Source organism: Ornithorhynchus anatinus, chromosome 20, assembly GCF_004115215.2.
Source record: "Ornithorhynchus anatinus isolate Pmale09 chromosome 20, mOrnAna1.pri.v4, whole genome shotgun sequence".
Lineage (NCBI taxonomy): Eukaryota > Metazoa > Chordata > Mammalia > Monotremata > Ornithorhynchidae > Ornithorhynchus > Ornithorhynchus anatinus.
Genome location: NC_041747.1, coordinates 28,616,730 through 28,635,847, shown reverse-complemented (window position 1 = coordinate 28,635,847; position 19,118 = coordinate 28,616,730). Strand labels below are relative to the sequence as shown.

The window sequence follows — 19,118 nt, the reverse complement described above, 5'->3', positions numbered from 1 at the left end:
CCCCGAGATGAAATGATCTCAAACATCAGTCTGACGACCAAATGCTGTTCCACAGTAGAATGCAAGAAAAGGGAGTGAAATTGCTAAGTCAAAAGTTGTTCTGGGTCTCAGGAGGGCACAGAGTCAAACCATCGTGGTTTTGGGAGCAAAAGCAGATTAGAACACTTGGTTTATAAACCTTAAGCCGCTCCCTCTGGTCTCATTCTAAGCATTTCAACTGAAAAGAATATTTTTAGCAGATAATTTTCATACCATCTGACACGCTATTTTAATGAGGCGCATACTACACCATTATGTAAACCTTCCCCCTGCTGAAGATTGAGGCTTTTCTCTGTGTGTGTGTGTGTGTGGGGGGGTCTTAAATTTAGGAAAGCAAAAATCTGTTAATCCAATGTTAGGTGAGAGTAATAAATTAGCAGTTTATTTATGGAAATTACAGGCCTTTAAAAAAATGCCATTTGATATTCAGACATATTCTGTATCTGATAAAATGCTAGTCTCGGTCTCCAGACATTCCAGATTCACTAGGAACGGAGGATTTTTCTAAATGATCAAATCATCCGCATCAACTGAAATCATCATAGAACCACTTGGAAAAAACCACGCATGATATCCACATTAAAGGATTAGGCAAACAGTTGTCTTTCCTCACCAGAGCCCAGAGGACTTCCTTTAGTCAGAACCTCGGAAAATTCCAGAGTTACTCCACAATCTTCAGCGCAGGGGAGGCACCCTTCATTTCATTTCCAGTCCCCTCTGGGTTCCTCTTTCTTACCATTTGTGCCCCCAAGCAGAGGTCCCCAAAAGGCAATCGGTACCCGGATTTAATTTTGTTACCCTTTGTGCCCCCAAACAGAGGTCCCCAAAAGGCGATCGATACCCGGATTTAAACTGCATTCAAAACATTCGAAATCCGTCTCTCTAGGAGCATCGCATCCTCTTTCCCACCTTGTTTTTTTTCCAGGTTTCTAAGCAACTCTACTGGCGGGGGGGGGGGGGGGGGGTGGGTGAGGGGGAGCTGGGGAACTCCCCAGTTTAACTCCTTCCAACCAACCCCTTCCGATCCTATCAGACAACTCCTCTTCCTCAGTCCCGTAACCCAATCTACAGCACCTAGAAGAAACAGCTTAAGGAAAACGAATACCTCATTTCTGGGCGGCAAGAGATGACGGGCGAGTCCAGCCCGTACATTTTTTCTCCACGGTCATCCATCAGGTTTCGCCTCAGTCCCTCTCCCCTCCGGATGACCGGGCTGTCACGAGAGACCCATGATCTCTCCCCGAGGTGTTTGGCTTTTATTGATCTAATTGATTCTGCAGCACTGTTCTGGACTGATGACCTCACATGTTGTGACAGACATTGAAACAGCCTGTAAGCCCCCAACCTTCCCCCTCCTCCCCGTCCCCCCCAAAATTCTGCTGTTCCCAGGAGAAAATTGGATCTGACTCAAATGCTCTGACTATTTCTTTTTAAATGGTATTCTTAAGTGCTTACTATGTGCCAGGCACTGTACTAAGCACTGGGTTAGATACAAGATAATCGGTTTGGACACATAGTGCTCACTGTCTTAATCCTCATTTTACAGACGAGGTAACTCAGGCCCCGAGAAGTTAAGTGACTTGCCCAAGGTCACCCAGCAGACAAGGGTAATGACGATGATAGTATTGGTTAAGCGCTTCCTGTGTGCCAGGTGGCCGGGATTAGCACCCAGGTCCTCTGACTCCCAAGCCTGTGCTCTTTGGGTTTGAAAAGCACATTACTAATGGGGGACTTTTAGTCACAGGAGTCTGCAGAAATGGAGGTTTGCCAGCTCGTCCCTACCATATTAAGCACCTGAGAGGTTACCCTCCGACGGCCCTTGAATTGGCCGTTCTCCAGACCTGACCTTATCCTTGATTCTCATGAAGTGATGAATGGACTGGGGTATTTGTATTTAATCAATTAAGAACTGCCTCAGTGTCCCTCAGTGTCCCCAGAGCCTCTGCTTCACATTCTGTATCCAAAATCCACTCTTAAACACTTCTGATTAAAATAAAAGAAGGGACCAGCACCTTCTTTCGACCCAACCGGTTCACGAGGCCCGGCCCCGCTGCTTTATTCAAAAACGGGAGAGGTGACTTCTCTGTGCCTCAGTTTCCTCAACTGTAAATGGGGATACAACACCTCTTCTCTCTCCTACTTAGACCCCAGCACTTAGAACAATGCTTGACACATAGTACGCGCTTAACAGATACAACAATGATAAATAACCTCCCTGGTGATACACGTGGACCCTTTTACAGATGGGTGGTTTATATTTAAACTCACGTGCGGCAAATGGATCAGGGTCCACTACGGATTGGTCGGGCAAGACTAAAGCTCTGCAAACTACGGTTTTAATTTAAAAAAAAAAATGTAAACACTAGGAAATGAATCTAGCGGCATGGTCTAGTGGAAAGGGCACGGGCCTGGGGGCCAGAGGATCTGGGTTCTAACCCTAGCTCTGCCAACTGACTGCTGTGTGACCTTGGGCAAATCACTTAACTTCTCTGTGCCTCAGTTTCCTCAACTGGAAAATGGGGATTAAAATCCCACTTCCTTCTAGTTAAAATTATTAGCCCCATGAGGGACAGGGACTGTGTCCAACCTGATAAACATGTACCTACCCTAGGGCTTAGAACAGTTCTTGACACATCGTAAGCACTTAACAAATACCATAAACCACCCCCCACAACTCCCTCTCCCCCCAAAAAACGAAAACAAACTGGAGAGGAGTGAAGAGCTTGAGCCACCTAGAAGCCACAAAATACCTCTCTAAGCTTCTCCCGTTTACTTATTATCTGACTCCAGATGACTGAAGGCTTTAATACTCAGAAATGAAGAGGAAGGTTTGTAGCAGAAGTGCCCTGTGGAAATGAATTTATTATCATGTCAATGGGAGAGACGGTTCCGGGCTCCTGTTCCCAAGCAGGGACTAAGCTCCTCTCCCTCTCCCTTCTCCCGCCACTCACGTCGTCGTCCCCGTCTTTTCCATTTCAATCAATCAATCGCATTTATTTCTGAATTGGCAGGGGACTTGTTATGTAAAATCGCATTCTGGGAAAATGAACTTTCCGATTTTCTACCACCTGTCAACCTAGAGGCTCGGGCCCGTCGGCCGCCTTAATGAAATCTCTCCTGCCAAAGGGAGCGCGGGGGTCTCGTGGGAGCCCAATGAGGATGAAAGACTCCTAGAAGAACGGATTGACTCTAGGGGGCCCGGGGTTGGGGTGGTGGGGTCCCTCGGAGGTTGTGGAGATGCATCTGTTGGGGCAGCCCCAGACCTTCCCCCATTAATAATAATGATAATGATGATGGTATTTGTTAAGTACTATGTGCCAAGCACTGTTCTAAGCACAGAAGTAGATACAAGATAATCAGGTTGTCCTACGTGGGGCTCACAGTCTTAATCCCCATTTTACAGATGAGGGAACTGAGGCCCAGAGAAGTGAAGTGACTGGCCCAGAGTCACACAGCGGACAAGTGGCAGAGTCAGGATCAAAACCGACGACCTCCGACTCCCGAGCCCACGCTCTTACCACCGGGCCACGCTGCTTCCCGTTGAGGGAGGCCGAAAGCCAGACGAGGGACCGACTCCCCGGCGGGGCCACCGCAGGCCCCTCAAGGAGACGTCGGAATGGGGAAGGGCGGACCGGGCCGGCGTGGTAATAATAATAATAATGTTGGTATTTGTTAAGCGCTTACTATGTGCAGAGCACCGTTCTAAGCGCTGGGGGAGATACAGGGTAATCAAGTTGTCCCACGTGAGGCTCGCAGTTAATCCCCATTTTACAGATGAGGGAACTGAGGGACAGAGAAGTGAGGTGACTTGCCCACAGTCACACAGCTGACAAGTGGCAGAGCCGGGATTCGAAACCATGAACTCGGACTCCCGAGCCCGGGCTCTTTCCACTGAGCCACGCTGTTTCTCTGGTGCCGGAGGCACCGGGCCGCAGGCCCAGGTGAAGGCCTCTGGGGCTGAGGGGCGGGTCCGGCTTTCCCCAGAGTGCCGGGATCCCGGCTGGGCCGCGCCAGGAGCGGGAGAACGCGGGGCATGTCGAGACTTCTCCGCTCACCCGGGGGGGCAGAGAGCGAGGCCCACCCTGCTGTACCTTCTCAGGGGACGGGTAGCAAGTCGGGCCCCGGGTGTCCCCCGCGGGAGGCTCGGGGGTAGACCTGGCGGACCTGAGCCTGGCCGAGACGCCTAGCAATCTATCGGTCCGACCCCCCGCCTCTGGGAGGGCCGGCGCCCCGCCGACCCAGACAAGTGGGCATCCTTTCCATCTCCCGCCCGAACCCTCTCAAGACGAAGAGCCGCTTCCTCTTCTCTCGCCCGATCGCACTCGGAACCCTTCAGATATCACCCCGAGCCGGCTACCTGGGAAAAAAACCCCTTCCTTGCTCGACGTTTTCCTCCCTCCGGATGTCCTTCGGCTCTTTTAGTCGCTCATCTGATAACAGGCAGGAGCTCGAGCGAAAACCTCGCCACCCTGCGTCGGGAGAGAGGGAGGGGGAAGATTCCCGGTTTCCTGTTTTCTGTCCCTGGTGCGCGAGGAGGAGAACCAGGCCCTCGCCCCCCCCGTGTCCCTCTGCCACTTCCTGGCCCTCGTGCCACCCACGCCGCCCGAGACCGGCACCAGACGCTCAGGGGAAACGGTGACGTGGGAGAAAGGGCCATCTGGAAATGAAGATGGCTATCCCGTCCCCTCTTGCCTGAACCTGACGTCACCGACTCCCGTGAGCTCTGATCTTCCGGACGAGGAGGGTCAGAGGCGTGCGCTGGGCTCGGGGTGGGGGAGGCGAGGATGGGGTGGGGAAACAGAGCTTACGCCACGACAGATCGGCCTCGGCCAACGACGGTAAAGACGCGCCGCCGGCTGAAATGCCGAGGCCTCGGGATCAAAGAGGACAAAGATAAGCGAAACTGAGGGATGCAGCAAAACAAACCAACCCAACAACAAATCGCCAAAGATCCACTTTCACACTCATCTCCCTCCTTCACACCCACGGTCTGATGCTTCTGTAAACACAGTGACCGGGAGATCTCAGAGCAGGCACTAAATCGGTTCCGGGGCCGACGACGAGGCCGGGGAACATCAGATGAGCCCGTCAACGCCCCGGGTCCCGCCGTCACTTGGGAGGCTCGGGGAGGGATCGTTATTTTCCACTACCGGGTTTATGGAAACTGAGACATCACAACCCGTCTGGATGCAACAGCCAGGCCGTCAGTTCCGCCGTCACATCTTAGAACTCCTTCCTTCCATCTCCCCCTCCCCACCCCTTCTCCGGGCGTCAGTAGCCGGCCCAACTGCTCAGTCTCCCGAGGGGTGAGTGCGGAGGTGGGGATGGGGCTGCGGCGGCCCGGAGGCGGCGCTCGATCTAGTGGAAAGAGGAGTCAGGAGACCTGGGTTTCAGTCCTCTCGCTGGATGACCTCACCTCCCCTGAGCCCGTCTGCTCATCCGCGGAACGGGGATAAATGATACATTCCGTTTTCCTCTAATGCAGGGGTCGCGGTCTCGCAAAACTCCACGCTAAGAAAACGGGTGGCCTGGCCCTGACCCGTATCTGCCGACCCTTGACGGGCTTCCGCCGTCGGACGGACGCCCCCCCACGGTCCTGTCGGATTCCCGAGCCGAAGCACGAGGTGGCGGGACGGAGCCGGGTCCCCCTCCGCCCCCGGGGCCCCAGAGGGTGACCTGGGGGTCCCTGCCCCCGGGTCTACCCGCCCTTCTCTTCTCCCTCCCCGCCCCGGCACGACTGTCCGACGGGCGGTGACCCTCCCCGACTTCGAAGCCTTACTGAAGGCACGTCTCCTCCAAGAATCCTTCCCTAAGCGCTCATTTCCTCTTTTCTACCCCTCCCTCTGCGTCACCTTGACTTGCTCACCTCATTCGCCAACCCCTCCACCACCCAGCTCCAAAGCACTTACGTCCATATCCGTAACTTATTTATATTAATGTCCGTCTCCTCTTCTAGGCCGTAAGCCCGTTGGGGGCAGGGAAGGTGTTATATCGCGTTGTACTCTCCCAAGCGCTCAGCACAGAGCTCCGCACACAGTAAGCGCTCACTAAATACAACCGATTGGTCGTTTGGCACCGGAGGAGACGCGGAAGTGGTCCGCCTGGTCCCGACGGGCGACGATCTCCTCGCCCTGCCATTTGTGGTCCTGGGTCCTGCCCGCCCCTTGGGAGGAACCAGGGCCCCAGAGCTCGGCTTTCCCCAAGAGCCCGGCAGGTAGGAGCAGAAGGGATGGAAACTGAGCAGAACCCAGAAGGGGAAAGGCAGGGGAAACCCGGGCGGGGTGAGATCCAGGAGGGAACGGAAAGGAAAACTCGGAAAGCAGGAGGAAAACGGGAGGAGGAGGAGACGGTAGGAGCGAGGACAGAAAGAGAACAGAAGGAAGCCGGAGCCAGGAGAACGGTATGTACGAGGAACAGGAGGAGAGGGCAGAAAGGGAGGAGACGGACAAAGAAAGGCCAGGAGAAGTGACCAGAGAGGGGAGAGACCCAGGAGGGAAAGGAAGGGAGAGAAGTAGGGATTTTTGTACAGATTCCCTCAACCCAGTCAACCACAACTGCGCGTGAGCATGTAATAACACAACTAGGTCCTCTCTGTGAGACGCTAACCTGCCTGCCCTCCTTGTCTCCGCTTAATTTCGAAAGCCCCTCCAGGGCCAGGGCCGCCTCTCCTCCTCCGAGCTGACTCCAGCACCAAAGGCCTAGGAAGTGCTCTGACACTGTTCGGGACGGATCAGAACGGTGACGGGGAGGAAGCCGCCCGACGCAACGTATTACCCGCTGTGGAAACAGATCGGAACGGACGCGAGTGAGGAATATTTCTCTCCCCGCGGCTGCTCTGGTTCAGTTCTCCAATCCCTGGATATGCCTGGATTTTTCCCAGTCCCACAGGGACAGACTCACATGTCAGGGGTCAGCGGGTCTCTGGGTCCTAATCCCGGTTACGCCACTTGCCTGCCGTATGACCTCGGGCACGTCATTTACCTTCTCTCTGACCCGATTATCTCGTATTTACCACGGCGCTTAGAAGAGTATTGTACTAAGTATTTGTTAAACTACAATTATTACCTAAGATTGTCAGGTCTTCCCAGCTTGGGCACTGCTTGGCTGGTGTAAACCAGGCATTTTGGGGAACTGTGTGAACCCCTTTATACTACGAAGGGGTGGGCCGAGGCCCCGGAACAGCAGAGTCTATTGGATCACTGCAAAATTGGTCCATGTTGAACAGCTAGACATGCAATAGAGCCGGACCACTTTTTCTCCTTCAAAGCAGAATCTTTTTTTTCTGTTGGCCCAGCGGGAAGAGCGTGGACCTGGGAGTCAAAGGCCCTGATTCTAATCCTGGCTCTGCCTGCTGTGTGACCGCGGGCAAGTCATTTAACTCCTCTGTGCCTCAGCTTTCTCCTCTGCAAAATGGGAATTCAATACCCGTTCTCTTCTACGTACATTGTGAGCCCCATACGGGACAGGGACTGGGTCCGACCCCATTACCTCGTCTCTACCCCAGCGTTTGGTAGGGTGCTTGTCACACAGTAAGTGCTGAACAAATACCAAAATTATTATTTCCCAGCATGGCCCCACGGATGTCCTTTCTCACCTGGTTTCCCCCTCTAGGCTGTAAGCTTGCTGTGGGCAGGGGATGTGCCTACCAACTCTGTTGTACTGTCTTCTCCCAAGCGCTCAGTATAGTTCTCTGCACAAAGTAAGCGCTCAATCAATACCCTGATGGATTGGTGAGATGCTGCAGAGCCAAGCAGAGATTCCACGCCGTAAGCTCGACCCTAGAATGAAAGCTCATTTTAGGTAGGGAACGTGGCCGCTATTTCGGTTGCATTGTCCTCTCCCAAGGGCTTTGCGCAGTGGTCCGCACAGAGTAGGTGCTCAACACGTACGACCGATCGATTGATTGACTGATGCCTTGAAGGAGGGTCGTACCTCTTACCCCCGCCCTTCCCCGCCAAGTCAGAAATGCCATTTCTCTCATCCTGTCCTTTCAAATAACCAGCCTGTCCTGTGATCAGACAATATTTTTCCTGGGTTCTTCTGGGCAATGAGAGGAAGAGTAAGAATGACTACAATCCCAAAGGAGTTTAAGTCCACTTTTCCCAGCTCCTAAAGAAATCCCAAGGGGCAGGGGGTCTCGGAACGAAGGATGAACTTAGCCTCACTTGGGAAGACGCCTGAGAGGAGTCGGCAGAGTAGTCAGGCTATTCATATTAATATTAGAAACTTAAAGTAAGCTGCAGTTAACGCTCCTTTCAAGGACGAGATGATCTGTCATAAAAAAAGGCTTCCAACCCACATACCGAAAACACGATTCGGTTGAAGAGAGGCAAGAGCTGTTATTTTTACTGACAGAGAGGGTGGCTGTAATTACTCAAGTTGGAGGAGAAGCAGCTCGCTGGCTAGCGTCTCCTCGTTTCTGGGCTCCCTCTACCTCGAAACGCTGCCGTTTTAACTTTGCGACAGCGTGGAACTGTTTGGAGGTGAGACCCAGGAAACGCACGGCGCGATAAAAACGCTCCATGGGCCAGGAAAGATGTCTAAAGGAAGCTTCTTTAAGAATGGGAAACCTTTCCCCAGAAGGATAAGGGAAGTGAACACGGATGGGAACCCAAATTCGCAAACGGTCTAAAAATTATATATTATAATTTCTTTATATTAGCACATCTCCCCCTCCAGACTGCCAGCTCGTTGTGGGCAGGGAACGCGTCTCTCAACTCTGTTGTACTGTACTCTCCCGAGTGCTTAGCACAGTGCTCTGCAGACAGTAAGCGCTCAATATTTTTTGACTGATTATTGACTGATTAGCTGGGGGGGAATAATTCAACTAATGCGATCCAGGCTTGTTTGAACAAACCCGGCTTTCCAGGGACAGAGCTCGAGATTACGCACGTGCTACTCAAACTCCGGCCTCAGACTCATTAAGCGTCGGGTAGCGCTGGGCCTGTTGCCGTCCCCTCAAATTAGATTCAAAGTAAAATGTTTTCTGAGTCAGTGATCGCATTTTGCCGGCACAACATCCGGGATGTCGTCAAGAAAGGCCAGGACGGTCTCTTCAAACGAGTGGATCCGACAGACCGGATCGGGTCTGGCGTTTCCGGAGGGAGGGCTCTCTCGGGCAAAGGGAGGACGCTCCGACGAGCAATCCGTCGAGACGGGGCTAATTGGAGCGGGCGTCTCTCGGACGTCAGCGGGGCCACGCGAGGCATTTGTTGACTCACGCGGCTCCAGTCCCGTCTCACTCCATTACCGCGCTTTTGGGTGCTTTCCTCCAGAGGCTGTTCCTCGGCGGGCGGTGACCCGGGGGAAATCAGAGGCCACCATCTATAATGCATATGCGGCGCTGTTTCTTGTCCTTGGTTATACAACGCTACGCCGAGTCCCCGGGGCCCGAGTGGAAAAAAAGTGGCCCGAAACTAGGGCAAGCCGCGCTCGCTTCCTCTCGGGTGAGAGACCAGAAGCAGCGCCCTCCAAGTTATTTTTAACTTGTGGAGATGCCCATGAGAAGCGGGGAAGGGGTCGGCACCTGTGAAGAGCACCAGTTTACGCCATGGCTGACGGACAGCCGAAGGAGGACTCGGAGCCAGAGAGGTCACCCCAGATGCGTGGCCTACTGGCTAGAGCACGGGCCTGGGGGGTCAGAAGGACCTAGGTGCTAATCCTGCTCCGCCACTTGTCCGCTCTGTGACCTTGGGCGAGTCGCTTCACTTCTCTGTGGCTCAGTTACCTCAGCTGTAAAATGGGGTTTAAGACTGTGAGCCCAATGAGGGACTGGGACTGTGTCTGACCTGATTACCTTATAATAATAATAATGTTGGTATTTGTTAAGCGCTTACTATGCGCCGAGCACTGTTCTAAGTGCTGGGGGAGATACAGGATAGTCAGGTTGTCCCACGTGGGGCTCACAGTCTTTATCCCCATTTTACAGATGAGGTAACTGAGGCATTGAGAAGTAAAGTGACTTGCCCGAAGTCACACAGCTGACAAGTGGCGGAGCGGCATTAGAACCCACGACCTCTGACTCCTAAGTCCGTGCTCTTTTCACTAAGCCACAAAACCTAGCTTTTAGAACAGTGCTGGGCACATTGTAAGCACTTTACAAATATCCTCGCTATTACTACTATTGTTATTATTATCATTATCATGAGCACCCTGCGGGACAGGGATCGTGCCCCATCTGATAACCTATACCTACCCTAATGCTTAGCACATAATAAGCGCTTATTACTTGCCACTAGATAACCCCAAACCTAAATAAAACGGCTTCTATTTTTCCAGCGTCTCAGGCAGGGATGGAGGAGCTGAGAGGCAAGAACTATGACCCTGGACGTTTTTGATGTGGATTTAAAATACTGATGCCTCTCCAATCGTCAGTCTCACGAGGGGCCTATGAATTCAATTACGGGGATTCCTTTGATGAAAGGAAAACAGAATTAACCGGAACTATTAAATGACTGGATGTGAATGGGGTGGACCGTTCGATTCTGCAAACTATGTCAATTCCTAAATGCTCCCCTCAGTGATGGAATGAATGGCGGGGAGATTGACGGCAAATATGGAAGAACAATATGGAAAATTAAGGGGTAATTAAACTCTCTCCAGACGCCTGTGCGGTGGCTGGAGTGAGCACCGGGACTGGATGAGTCCTGCGAGGACCTGAAGCCTCCCAGGAAATGACATCAAGTCTAGCCCGAAGGCAGCGACAGGTGGGAAAGGCAGAAAATACCCGGTCAATTTTGCCGATGTTGGCAGAATCGCCGGGCTTGGAAAGCTAAGCCCCAGACACTGAGCCAACCCCTCCGTCTGGCACTTCCAAAATGTTCCCCGCCAAGCCCTCGACTCTTATGTAGCTTCTAATTTGTATTTTAAATCTCAAGACTGGGGGCATCATCTTCTAATACTAAGGACGATTCTAGTTGAAAAGAGCACTCATGATGGCAACGGGGAGATAATAATGTTGGTATTTGTTCGGCGCTTACTATGTGCAGAGCACCGTTCTAAGCGCTGGGGTAGATACAGGTTAATCAGGTCGTCCCACGTGAGGCTCACAGTTAATCCCCATTTGACAGATGAGGTCACTGAGGCCCAGAGAAGTGAAGTGACTTGCCCACGGTCACACAGCTGACAAGTGGCAGAGCCGGGAGTCGAACCCATGACCCCCGACTGCGAAGCCCACGCTCTTGCCACTGAGCCACGCTGCTTCGAGACGAATGAGCGGAAGGGTGGCTGGAAAGACCAATGAGGAGCCACAGTCCCGGCCACCCCTTGCTCAACCAAAGGCCGGGCCCGGTCGGCTCGTCCCGTTTGGGTCTGTTTATTGTTATACTGAACTCTCCTCAGGTGCTTAGTACGGTGCTCTCCGCAGAGTAAGTGCTTGATAAATACGATTGAATCGAATGTGACGTTTGCAAGCGGCCGGTGCCATATTCTCTTTGGCTTCCTCGTCTCCCGGTCCTTAAGATGTCTCCCTTTGGGCTACCTGACCAGCTCATTACCGCCGGGCTGGAAACCTCGCCGGGCTGTGATTGACGGGGCCCGGAGAGTGTCGCTCCTACGTTCTGATGGACCCCTCTGGTTCCTCCCCGCCTTAGCTCCTGCCACCCCAACGCTGGCCCTTGGGGCTCGCCGTCTCCTAGGCGCAAGCAACGAGGACACCGAGGCCCCGAAGAAAACATATCCGTGGCAAGGGGGAAACAAAAGGGGAATTCGAACCTTTCCCCCGTTGGAGCCATAAGCGCACAATTCACTGAAAACGAGCGATCGGTAGTTTGGACGTCAGCCTCGTGTGGCTTTGACATTTTTTTTGGAGGTCTCACCTTCCACTGGCTCCTCTAATTTATGAATCTCTTCTCTGGCCAAACAGACAACTGGGCAACTGCATGGTCCTCAGTACAAAATATGGGATTACTCGCCCAAGGGGCCCTGTTAATTGAATGTATCTAACCCTTCTTGGGGCACCGAAGTGCCCTAACCGTCAAAACCAACCATTAGAACTTCGCCCGCTGACCGTTTTCTCCACAGGCCTCACAATTTTGTGCTGAAAATTCTGAAGCACTCTACACAAACAAGTCATTTCCCCCAGATATCCGGAACCCCCAGGCTTTCCCTTGGAAACTTGACGGAGAAAATTTTAGAAAAGTTGGTCTCCCAATTTCAGACTCTCTCTCACATTTAGGTGCCATCATTTCCTGATTAGAAACCAGCCTACGCTTCATCACTTCCTACCACCATAATTCCCTCCCCGAAAATGTGAAAAAAGCAAGTTTTCAGGGAGGCTTCTCTTATCCCTTTCGGTACATCTATTTTCAATGTCTGTCACAGCCATCGTGAGTTGGATCACGGGGCCAGGATCTGCTGCCCAGCGTAGACCTGCCTTCGCTTTAAGTCTTTGAAAAACCAATAAGAGGAGGGAAACGCTTCCTTAAACAGTTTCTTCTATTCAAAGCTAATCCGAGGCACCTTCCCGGACCCCATCCTACCCACTCCGGCGGCCGCTGGGTGCCAGCGGCAATCTCCCCTCTCCCCCGTTCTTTAGCAGGCAATTCCCTACGGCCACTGGGCTGACAGGCGATTCTGCCGCGCCCTGGACCGCAGAGATGGCGTTGCCCCCGGCAGCGGCACCGAGCGTGGCTGCCATCTTGAGCCCAGTCTGTGGGGGCCTGGCGTTGGCCGTGTCTCCATCCGCCCGGCTGCTGGGGGACGTTTTTACCTACCCCTTTAGCGTCAATCACTCCGGGCTTGGCGTTAAACTTCACGGTCTTCAACCGGGCCCGTTCCTTCCTCTCCACCCTACGGAAAAGCGAGATGGACGGTCTCTCACACACGGGAAAGCGTGGGTCCGGGGGAACGCGACGGGAAATGATTTTCACAGCAATCCCCGACCTCCTTCCCCTTTCCCAGCCCCCTTGACTTCACCGTCAGCCATCTCAGGTATTCCCTCAACCCTCTCAACACCTTGAGCACATCCCCAGTCTTTGACCGCGGTCCCTCAACGAAATACCGGCATCCTCCTAAAAGTGGTTATTTCGTGCGTGAGAGAGGAGGACTTGCAGGTGGGGGCCAGCAGTGTTCACCATTCAGATTCATTCGTTCGCGAGTATTTATTGAGCCCCTCCTAGACGCAGAGCTCTGTGCTAGACGCTTGGAAGAGTACACGAGAACGCAGAAGTAAGTGACGTGATCCCCGCTCTTAAGGAACTGACAGTCTTGGAGGCAGACAGAGATACGTGCCATCCACACAGAAGGAGCGGAAGGAAAAGCAAAGAAACAAGGAGGTGGAAAAATGAATAAATAAGGTACGGCCATAAAGTGCTAACTAATAAAATCAGCTGGTGAACACCTTGGGGAGGAGTTTCGGGAGCTTGAAGAGAAACAGTGTGGCCTAGTGGATGGAGCGCAGGCCTGGGAGTCAGAAGGACCTGGGTACTGACCCTGACTCTGCTCCTTGTCTGCTGTGTGACCTTGGGCAAATCAATTCACTGCTCTGCACCTCAGTTCTCTCATCTATAAAATGAGGATTAAGACTGTGAGTCCTATGTGGGCCAGGGAGTCTGTCCAGCCTGATTAACTTCTATCTACCCCAGTGCTCAGTACAGATCCCGGCACAAAGTAAGCGCTTGACAAATGCTATTAGAAAAAAAAAAGAAAGGAGGCTTTGAAGGAGGGGAGGTAACAATGACCTGGAGGATGTGAAGGGGGAAGGATTTCCAAGGAGGAAGGAGGGCATGAAATCCTTTCGGGAATAACGCTCGAATAAACGTCAGGTAGTTGACCTCCTCAAGTGTCTGACCTCCTCAAGAGAATGGGCTGAAATTTTAAATGAGGGTTACTTTAAGCAACTATGGCCCTGGTCACTCCTTTCCCAGATTGGCTCCATCATCCCTGCGTTGGATGAGCTTGATTTTGCTTCTCTTCCAATGTCTCCTGTGTTCACAGTACGTAAACAGTACTATTCACAGTACGTGCTGCATGAAAACATCCCCATTTTTATTGTGTTTTTCCAAAATGGGAAAAAAGAGGGAGGGGAAAAGAAACACTTCATATCTGAAACCCAGGCTACTCATAAATCAGTAATTAATTGCATACTCCCCCTTAACTGAGAGGTCTTTTATAATTCCGGTTGAAAACCAGCAGTCGCAGGTTTCTATAGTTACATAGTGGGGCTTCAGAATACATTTGTTTCAGAGGCAGGGCAGAATATCTGCATGGAAACAGCTCAACTGCATCTTTCAAATTTAATCTGCAGTAGTCAAGCCACGGGAACTGCCATCTTTTTTTCACTCGCGAATGAAACACCCTGATTAATTCACATCTCTATCTCCCGCAACCTTCTAAAGCTTCTGTGACTTATTTGCCTAAACCAATATATCCAGCTACGAACGGACTCTCTCGCTGGCCGTGCTGTGAGCAGGCAGCTGAAGTTCCTTACATAAACCCCCCGAGTTCATGACTGCTCCATAATCAATCAACCATATTTACTGAGAGCTTACTCTGCGCAGAGCACTGTACGGAGCCCTCGGGACAGTCCCTTAGGTGTGAAATAGACCCCTCTTGAAAAGCTCCCCGAGATGTTTTCTCTAAGACACTTGAGTTGGAAACCACAAAACCCAAAGTTGTACCACATAGGAGATTCTGTTTTTACACTGACACACAAATGATAGGTTAGAGCTAAAATCTGTTTTGGGTTCCAAATTTAGTAGTAGTAAGTATTTATTAAGCGCTTACTGGGGGCAGGGGACTGAATGAAATTCAGAGGGTTATTCCAGGAAGGGGAAGTGCTTTCTGGGCTCTACTTCTCAAGGAAATCGGGAACGGTATTACCGTGGCAGGAGTCAAATGAGCAAAAACTCCCCCAAAGTTCCAAGTCGCTAGATTCTGAGTGCAGGATGTCATCAAGGGAGAGCTTTGACCTTTCCGAGCACAGGGAGGGTCATGAGAGAGCGGAAACTAGGGCTGAGTTTCGAAAGAACCGATGCCATTTTGTGGCTGGGGACGGAGATCGCGGGAAAAAGCTTCCTCCGTTTTCCCTGTAGAGCCAGGTACGAAAGAAGCGGGCTTATATTCCCCAGACCCAAACATATAACCTAGCTGTAACGTGGACATTCCCAGTGAGATTTTGGAGAGTGATTGGCAGACTTTTGGGGCATTTATGGAGACAGCCAATTGGTCCGGGTCTAACATTCCTATAGACCAGATATGATAGCAAACAATCAATGGTATTTATTGAGTATTTCCGCGTGCAGAGCTCTGTACTAGGAGCTCATACCCGACAACTCTGAATATCTGTTTTCCCCTCTCTTCAGACCCATATATTTCTCTCTCTCCTGATATACCTGACCGACTTCACGTTTCACTTTGTGGTCTAGTGGAAAGAGCACGCGCCTGGGAGTCAGAGGACCTGGGTTCTAATTTCGGCTCTACCCCTTGCCTGCTGTGTAACCTTGGATAAGTCACAACTTCTCTAGGCCTCAGTCTCCTCATCTGTAAAAATAGGGTTTCAGTGCCCTTTCTCCCTCCTGCTTCGACTGCAAGACCGTGTCTGACCTAACTTGTATCTTAAAGTGTGTGCTTAGATCAGCGCTTGACACGTACCATCATTATTATTCACCTTCGCTTTCCTCCTGCTTCTAACGATCGTGGATTTCTCTCTGTCTTGGGTGTCTGCTGTGCTTCCGAGAGTTTCGCACAGTTCCCGGCACTCAGGAGGCACTCGATCAATACCACCTCTGCCAAGGCAGTTACCACTGCTGTGGACCTTCCCTCATGAAGATGAGGCTGCTTACTGACGGTGAGGGCCCCTCGCCACGTGGGCGAGAGTGTAGAAAATGGGTCCGTCGTGTGCCCGGCGTATCCCACCCGTTGGTTTGGGCCTTGCTGTGTTAATGGCTCTGCTCTACAAGGGGCCTGTCTTTGTTTTCGAGCCTGCTGGCATCCCGATCTTTGGCGAGTCCTTTCGGGAGGTCAGTGACATACCTTCCACTGCCCGCACCCACCCAGGGCTCTCCACTAAACTGGTCTGCAGAAATGGTCTCGCGCCGATCCCTGCACTCTTTGAGTCTATGCTTTGCTGGGTCTTCAGTAGGGGTAATAATGATGACGGTCATTCAATAACGGCAAGCATAATGACAACGGTACTTGTTAAGCGCTTACTATGTGCCAAATGCCACACTGAGCTCAGCGTGGCTCAATGGAAAGAGCCCAGGCTTGGGAGTCAGAGGTCGTGGGTTCATATCCCGGCTCTGCCACTTGTCAGCTGTGTGACTGTGGGCGAGTCACTTCACTTCTCTGGGCCTCAGTTCCCTCATCTGGAAAATGGGGATGAAGACTGTGAGCCTCATGTGGGACAACCTGATTCCCCTGTGTCTACCCCAGTGCTTAGAACAGTGCCCTGGAGAAGCAGCGTGGCTCAGTGGAAAGAGCATGGGCTTTGGAGTCGGGGCTCATGAGTTCGAATCCCAGCTCTGCCACTTGTCGGCTGTGTGACTGTGGGCAAGTCACTTCACTTCTCTGGGCCTCAGTTCCCTCATCTGTAAAATGGGGATTAAGACTGTGAGCCCCACGTGGGACAACCCGATTCCCCTATGTCTACCCCAGCGCTTAGAACAGTGCTCGGCACATAGTAAGCACTGAACAAATACCAACATTATTATTATTATTATTGCCCTGCACATAGTAAGCGCTTAACAAATACCAACATTATTACTGAGCTCTGAGCCCTGTCCTCTGCTCTCCCGGCCTGCAGGTGCCCTCTTCAGAAGGCTTTCTCCGAAGCATTTCTCAGAAATAGCATTCGATCACTGGGCCCAAACCTTTTCTTTCCTAACCAGCGGTGCTTTCAGACTCTGCCTTCTCCTTTGGTAGCCATGGTAGCGCTGAGTAAGCTTATTATCCCCTAATTATCCTAGGACAGGAGAATTGTCACTGAACAAAAATTAGAGGTGAGTGGGGGAAAAAAAAGAAAAAAGAAAAACTCCCCTCGGCCAGTTTGAAAGATTTTACGGTCAGGAAGAGTCAGAGTCACCAACAAACGCTCTCCCTCGGACAGCAGAACGTCAACGGCTTTGTCTGGGGTCAAGTCATTTGGCTCTGTGTGAGACGATATCAATCCCAACTCCGCCGGGCGACAAAGATGCCCTGCCAATTCACAACAGTGTCTGCAGTCAATAGAATTCTGGCGGGATGGACGATCCCTGCTGTTGCACCATTTGTCCGGGAAGTCCGGCGTGCCTCAGCTGGCTATTTATCGCTCCCGTTTACGTTAACGTATGGGAGGAACTAGCCCCACGTGAGCTCCATCTCAGCAGGAACGACGGATGTATTTATTGAACGGCCTTTGGACGGAACGTGCCGGGCCGGGCGCTTGGGACAGTTCGACAGAAGGAAGCGTAAGATACGCTCCCTGTCGGATCCCAAAGCAGGGGGCCATCCGCCATAAACACTGCGTGGGGAATTAATGCGAAGAGTAAGTCTACGGAGCCAGACTGATGATGGTGCTGAGGGTAGAGATTAATTAGCGTGTACGATGTGCCAAGCACTGGGCTATGCACTGGAATAGATATAAGAGATCTGACTGGGGCACAGGCCCTGTTCCACATGGGGCCCAGTCTCCGAGGGGGAGGGAAAACAGCTATCATGTCCCCATTTCACAGATGAGGAAAATGTGCAACAGAGGAGTTAAGTGACTTGCTCAAGGTCACACAGCAGGGAAGTGGCGGAGCAGGGATCGGAACCTGGGTCTCCTGCCTTCTGGTCCTGCGCTCTTTCCACTTGGCCATGCTGTCTCCTCCCTCTTCAGCAGAACCTAAGTAGGATGGCGGGGTGTAAGCATCCCGTGACCCCCATCACTTGGGGGTTCCTTAATCCATCTGTCAGGAAACGGTAACAGGCTACATAAATGCTTAACAAATTCCATTTAAAAAAATGTCACGTGTTAGCGAGACCCGGGTTCATTCTAGGGGTCCCGGACCCTGGGGCCACCCGAAAGACATCTCCTACTGGATCGACGTTGGGAAGAGACTCCGTTATCCGCACGGAACTCTACTGTTTCCCAAGGATTTGCACAAATATACCAGTTTCCAGAGGAAAACTTCCAAAGCGTTGAGCCGGGTGAACTAGGATTCTCCACCCCAGCCTCGGGGAGTCAGAGGGCAGCTCACTGTTGGCCTTCATTTTGGGGGCAGAGAAAATGAAGGCAACTTTGGAGTGATCTGCCTCTTCGAAGACAGGAAATCAACAGAGACAGGAAATGAACAGACCTGCATTTGGATTCCTCCCCAGATCTTTTTCGAGGGGATGAAGAAGAGAGAAAGACACAGCTTTTAAAGAACCTTTTAGAGGAATCGCCCCGTCTAGACTGTAAGCTTGTGCGGGCAGGGACCGCGTCTGCCAACTCTATTATATTGCAATTTTCCAAGCGCGTAGTAGAGTGCTCTGCACGCGGTAGATGCTCAATAAACACGACTGATCGATGGATGGTCGACTTGGAGACGTTTCACCCCAGACGATGTTCAGTTCTCCCAAGGACCCTCCCACCGCCGGAGTCAACCCGACCCGAGGGGAGAGCTCTATTACCTCCGTTTGCTGGGGATGACGCCCATCTCCTCGCTGTCCCCGTCCAACACGACCCTCCTCGCTTGCCACCATTCATCGTCTGAGGCGTTGATGACGTGCAGGATGTCTCCGTACTTGAAACTGAGGCCCTGGCTCGGCAGCCCGCTGTCTTTGCTCTTGTCATAGTCGAACATGGCTCTGAGGGGACAGACCGAGAAAAGGAAAACCACATTTAGAGCGAGCGGTGTACTGCACACTTGTGAGGATTTTCAGCCGGCGGCCTCTCTCTCCTCTCTGTTCCCGCCTTCAAAAGCAGACGTCGGGGAACGCTTACTAGCTTGAGAACGGAGAACATTTTCGCCACAATCCTACTTGAGGCATCGGCTCCTGCTCTGTGCACCGGTTTCTTTTCAGAAACCGGATAAGTTTTCCCTCAAGGACTTGGGAAAGTTCTGAGGCTGAAAGGCCCTGAGAGGGTTCCACTGATCCGAGGCCTTGAGCTGTCGCTTAATCCAGCGGAAGGAAACGGC

At 52.0% G+C, this 19,118-nt stretch overlaps 1 protein-coding gene across 19 annotated transcripts in view; it reads right to left on the bottom strand.

Annotated features, from left to right (window-relative positions):
* Positions 1-19,118, bottom strand: part of DLG2 (discs large MAGUK scaffold protein 2) — a 603,132-nt gene that overhangs the window by 26,210 nt on the left and 557,804 nt on the right. For all 19 annotated transcript variants that reach the window (XR_005661215.1, XM_039914987.1, XM_039914985.1 and 16 more), the window contains 2 exons: positions 18,610-18,786; positions 12,753-12,828 (listed from right to left, as the gene is read on the bottom strand). Coding sequence is in view for 18 of the 19 variants with exons in the window: in XM_039914987.1 (XP_039770921.1) it covers positions 12,753-12,828; positions 18,610-18,786 (253 nt within the window). In the remaining variant the exon portion in view is untranslated. The remainder of the gene's footprint in view (positions 1-12,752; positions 12,829-18,609; positions 18,787-19,118) is intronic.